At 44.9% G+C, this 5618-nt stretch overlaps 1 protein-coding gene across 1 annotated transcript; it reads right to left on the bottom strand.

Moving 5' to 3' along the window:
* Positions 1-1360: 1360 nt before the first annotated feature.
* On the bottom strand, positions 1361-4535 carry LOC104949025 (zinc finger protein 648-like). Its single transcript, XM_010775303.1, has one exon. The coding sequence runs from the start codon at positions 4533-4535 to the stop codon at positions 3063-3065; it is 1473 nt and encodes a 490-aa protein (XP_010773605.1). The 3' UTR covers positions 1361-3062.
* Between the last annotated feature and the right edge of the window lie 1083 nt (positions 4536-5618).

The following is a 5618-nucleotide window of genomic DNA, read 5'->3' as shown; positions in this document are numbered from 1 at the left end:
GGCCTCGATGCCATCGCGTCGACGGTGCTGGCCGGGATGGCGCGGGCCAGCGTAGCCTGGCCGGTGTCACGCGCTCGGTGGTCTGCGTGACCTGGCTGCTGATTGTCCTGTGCACATGAGGGGGGGCTCGTGGACACGGAGGCCAGTGGTCAGAGTGGGTCCTGTAGAAAACGGTTCTATGCCAGCAGAGCCGATAGCAATACAGTAGCAGTTGCATTGGTTGCTACATCACCCATTTTACACGCAGAGAAATTCAAACAGCGCTTGTGATGCAGACATGCGTCAACCAGACTGCACAGCTTCAAACAGCGGTTCAGAGCAGACTGCAGACGATCATCGATTGATCAGCTGCTTGTGTGACTCAGACCAGTGGAATACTAGAGAGAGCTGCAGTGTGAGCCTAACCGGAGCTAAACGGGAGAATAAACTCCCGTGGGAAGAGGCAGCCAGCACTGCAGCAGCGGTCGGTAAATGCCGCTGAAACACATTAATAAACAATGAACCACGGCGCTGCTCTGGAGAAAAGCATAAGGTTGGGAGAAGTCGTTTATTTAATTCTAATCTGGCTTTGTATGATTAAAAGCAACACGATCATCGACCCGACGCAGTCCCCCATTGTTGTTGTTGTGAGCGCCGTTGGGGAGCAAATCAGCGATGTAAACGGTGAGATCATGACGCAGCAGCGGCAGCACCAGTCGGGCTCTGGGTGGTGTGAACAAAGCGGGAGCAGAAAAGGGAAACCGGAGCTGAACCAGAAAAGCTCTAGCACGGAGCTAGAACGGGAAAAGCGCTGGTGTGAAAGCCGCATTAGCTCCGGAATCCGGTTCGTTTCAAGCAACAAAGCCACGGCCAGAGCAAAAGCACAGCATACGACACGCTTACGTCAAGGCGGGGGCAGGGGCGGGATCAACTCCTGAACAACAACAAAAAGCCGGCGTTTTACCCAGTTTGTACACAACGATGGAGAAACTTAAGAAGCAGCAGTGGTCCACTGAAGAGGCCAGCTACCTACTGGGAATCTGGTCTTCCGAAGAGGTACAGAGGAAGCTGGAGCACAATCGGCCATTGTTGTTGTTGTCGGTGTCAGCTTTGAGGGGTTTCCGTGCGGTTTGGCTTTATGAAGCAGGCACGCAAACGGTTACGTCATGACGCAAACGATGACGCAATGACGCAGCACCAGTCGGACTCTGGGCAGTGTGAAAAGAGCCGGAGCCAAACCGAAGAACCGGTTCTGAACTTGAAAAGCTTTAGCACGGAGCTTGAACCAGAGTTGCGTTGGTGTGAATGAGGTATAAGATGTAATGGAGTAAAAGTAAAAAGTTTCATAAAATGGAAATACTTAAGGTAGAACTATCTCAAATTAGTATTGAAGTAGAGTATTTGAGTAAATCTACATTCCACCACTCCTTTATTTTTTACTATCGATTGTCTATAACCTTAAACAAAATTACCCCTTGACTAAAAATACATTAAAATATAGCTCTGACTAAAAAACTAAAATAATGCCGTGGTCATTCATTAGCCTCATAGAAGCAATGTTTAATCTTACACGCTGACTAAGCAGAATTTGTAAGGCTGCTCAATTATTGCACATGTATGTATGAACATTATTAGATCATGTTAAGGATCGGTAAAGCAGAATAGCTTGAATTATATATGACATATACAGTACAGAACAAAAATAGAGTTGTCATGCTGCCAAGATGGATGATACCATATGTTGTTAGGAGGAGGGGGCGTGTAAACAGCTCAATCCTATAATTGTCACCAGCCAGGAGACAATTATAGGATTGAGCTGTTTACACGCTCATATTTCCTATCAGAACAAGCTTTATTTTTAGCCGTTTTTAACGTTTTTCAGAAGACAAAGCTTGTGTCCTTAAAATGTTTATAAATCAAAAAGTAATATATGCTTTGGAATATTTTAGAACAAACTTTTTATTATTGGCACCATGTAAACATGTCTGGATGTAATTGATTTTTTTACTTCCGAGTCCTTTGGCTCTGTGTTTTATGTATTACTGAATATGTCAATGCTTTTGTACAGGCCATGGATTATTGACCTGTTTATCAGTGCACTTCTGCCTGTCACATATTTAATAAAAACATCACTGCAATCCTGTTGTGATTCCAGACGTGTCCTCAAACTTAATGCAAAGCAAATGACAACACAGCAGGTGCCGTCTCCTTTTACTATTAGTCTTTGGAGTCAAGTGTAAGTGGGCCAGGAGTTACGACTGGTCTATATCCATGCCATAGCCCTTTATTCAGATATTTCTGCTTGTTTCAGCATTCAGCCCTTACCAGACAATAAAACAGCCTGCATCTTGATGCAGAAGAAGTTGATTTAGCTGTTGTTTTTTTATTCGTGGTGGCCTGAGAACATCAAGCTGTCCCTCCAGTTGTCGGGACAACATAATGTACCGGCTACCATCAACAATACAGGTGATCAAAGCTGTCATCTAATCTGGCTAATGTCAATGATACTTTAGTTAGTGATGTAAATCTTGTGAATCCCTCTTTGATTGATATTCAGTAATTCAATGCTCAGAACCATTCTTACTGTTATAGATTCACCACCTTGGCCACCAGATTCAGAAAGACCAAGGCATCATACTACAGCACAGGTCATGATAAACCGCCCGCATTTCCTAAACGCAAAGTTGCGGTTTTGTGCATATTTGTAAATATTAGCCTTACATTTAATTCTCACTTTTATAAAGTCTGGAACTCTAGTACTTATGTTCACATCACTCTAGGCCATCAGCTCCAGTGTCAATGTTCGTGAGAAATTGCTAGGTTCATTTCATGGTAACCCAGCACCGTGGGGAAAGAGGGCGTGTGAGTAAAAACTCTTAAGGCCCCCCGGTCCAATACATTGCTTAACTCCTGTGCTGGAACTCGGGGCATGCCAACCGTCATCTACTTTATGTAAAACACTGACTAGTACCTCATTTAACCTCACTTAAAACAATCCAAAAAAGCCCCCTGACATAAGAATGGGTGCTCGGTGAGAGTCAATAGCACTGGTGGAGGTGTCCAAAACCTGTCTTTAAACTCATTCAGATATTCTGCTCCCTGTGGTGCAGCACATGCTGTGAGAGCTTTGCTGCACACTGGAAAGACTTGTCGCACTCCACACAGACAAAGATCCTTCCGGCACAGGTTTGCTCCTGGTGAAGCTTCAGTGAAGCTAGGTGGCTAAAGTTCTTGCTACAGCCTGTGCAGTTGTGGGGTTCCTCTTTGCTGTGGACGTACTGGTGACGGACGAGGCGAGAAGCCATGGCAAACGCCACGCCGCACTCTGGGCACTTGTGGGGCCGCGCTCCGCTGTGAATGGCCTCGTGCTCGTTCAGGTTGGAAGACTTGGTGAAGCACTTGGAGCACACGGAGCAGATGTAAGGACGAACGCCCGCGTGGATCTTCTGGTGCTCTGCCATACGGCTGGCCAGAGCGAAGGCCTTCCCACAGTCGGGGCAGGAGAAGGGCCTTTCTCCCAGGTGCTTGCGCTCATGGCGCTTCAGGGAGAGGGGTTTATTGAAGGTCTTGCCACAGTGCGTGCAGGGGAAAGGCTTGTCATTGGTATGCATGTTCCGCTCGTGCTTTCTCAGGTCAGAGGATCGAATGAAATCCTTCCCACAAGTGTCACAGACGTAGGGCTTTTCACCTGTGTGTGTGCGGATATGCTTGCGGTAATCTGAGGACCAGATGTAGGTCTTGACACAGAAGGGGCAGTGGTATGGTCTTTCCCCCGTGTGCAGACGCTTGTGCTGCTGCAGAGTGCCCTGGTGGGAGTAAGCCTTGCCACATATATCGCACACGTGTGGCTTGAGGCCACTGTGAGTTTGCAGGTGACTCTGTAGGTTGCAGAGCTTTTTAAAAGCCCAGTCACAGTGTGGGCACTTGAAGGGACGGTGCTCTTTGTCAACCTCACCACGTTTCTTCATCGCCACCAAAAGTCGAGGGATCTTGTCTCCGTCACATTTTTTCAGTAATTTCTTATTTACATTCTTCTTGTTAATCTCATTTCCAACAACATTTAGCTCTTTGAGTTTAGATGTATTTTGTTCCTCAGCAGCACTACTTATCCTATGACTCCTGAGGTATTTAGAACTTTCCTTCTTTTGGACAGGATCCAGGAGCGTTTCATTAGATCCATAAATCGCATTTTTCTCTATTTGTTTAGTGCGTTGTAACAATCCTCGAGTTTGGTGGTCTGGAGCATCTTTAAATGATTCCTCTCCCCGTGAAAGCTCTGCAAACTTCTCCACCAAGGACCACTTTGGTGTTTGAGGGTTCAGATAAAGAATTCCAGTGTCACTGCTCTCCGAGAGGGAGTTCATAGCCCAAATGCCGCCAAATGAAGAGTCAGGCTTCACATGGTGAGTGTTAACTAAGACCTGTCCCTCTGGGAGAGAGACACAGTGCTTTTCTTGGTGCTCCCTGTTACTCCGCTTTTCTACAACTGCCATGCCAGACAGTCCTGGGGAGATTTCATCAGCCGTGGTCACTTGGGGAGTGGAGCACAAATTCATTTGCATGTGTTTTAAGCTGACTTCTAAACACTATGCCTCCTGAAAAATAAAATGTACAAAGCAAGTTATTACCATCTCATTCAGGCTGAATATAATAGTTCCTTCTTCTTAATTAATATAAATGATCATTTACAAATGTTCACATATATTTTATACATAAATCCCCAAACAAGCCTGTTTACAACAATTGTTTTGCTACATTCACAAGGACCTTGGATTTATCCTTCACATAACCTTGCATCTGACAGCTAAATGACTTTCCAAGCATCCACATACAGTACAGTATTTTACTCCACAGGTTTTCTTAATCTCAGACATACAAAGTTAACTTCATGAATATAAAACATTTCAGTGAGCTACTCACGCACTGTCCTTCCAAGCAGCAGGTCAGGTCCAGGGGATGCCTCAGAGTTACACTGGCTCCGGGTCTAGAGTAACATGGAGATGTGCCGGGGTGTTAACGGGTGGAGTCCTGGCTACAGCCGTCTCTGGGTCAGCATGATCAGCATCTATCCTACCAGTCAGCATTGCAACAGCAAAGATATTCCGACTGCCTGGCTCAGCTTACCTTTCAGTAGTTTACTGCTCGTTGAGGGAAGGACTTCATATTGCCGTCAGCATGTCGAGACACAAAACAAGTGCTACTCAAAATAAGATAGCATATTCGAGGAACATGTATGCTACATTTTAGGTTACTTTAAGAACTATAGGGTGAGTAGTGGGGTTCTTGTATTCCTGACAACTCTTACACTTTAAAAAATATACTTACATATGAGAGTCGTTATAAAAACAATGTTTAAAACATCCACGTTGTTCCAGGTGGGCCGCGCATTGATATGTTGATGAACTATCAGGTGACAAGGCCAGACGTGGGGTAATGAATTCAGCCTATTAAACAAATATCAGACATATCTTGTGACAAATGTGTCAGAAAATAGTAATACAAATCAAAAGTTACAATTTGAACAAGTTGAACATTGCTATTATTGTAACAGTGATGAAGAAACTCAGTATTGGTATTAACTAATGATGCCTGCCAGCTTTCATTTCTATTTTCAGTCAATGTGTACTTTCCTAATTCGG

Source organism: Notothenia coriiceps, unplaced genomic scaffold (assembly GCF_000735185.1).
Source record: "Notothenia coriiceps isolate Sejong01 unplaced genomic scaffold, NC01 NC01_scaffold00015623, whole genome shotgun sequence".
In the NCBI taxonomy this organism is placed as follows: domain Eukaryota; kingdom Metazoa; phylum Chordata; class Actinopteri; order Perciformes; family Nototheniidae; genus Notothenia; species Notothenia coriiceps.
The sequence above is the reverse complement of the archived record's forward strand: the minus strand, read 5'-3'. Positions and strand labels throughout refer to the sequence as shown.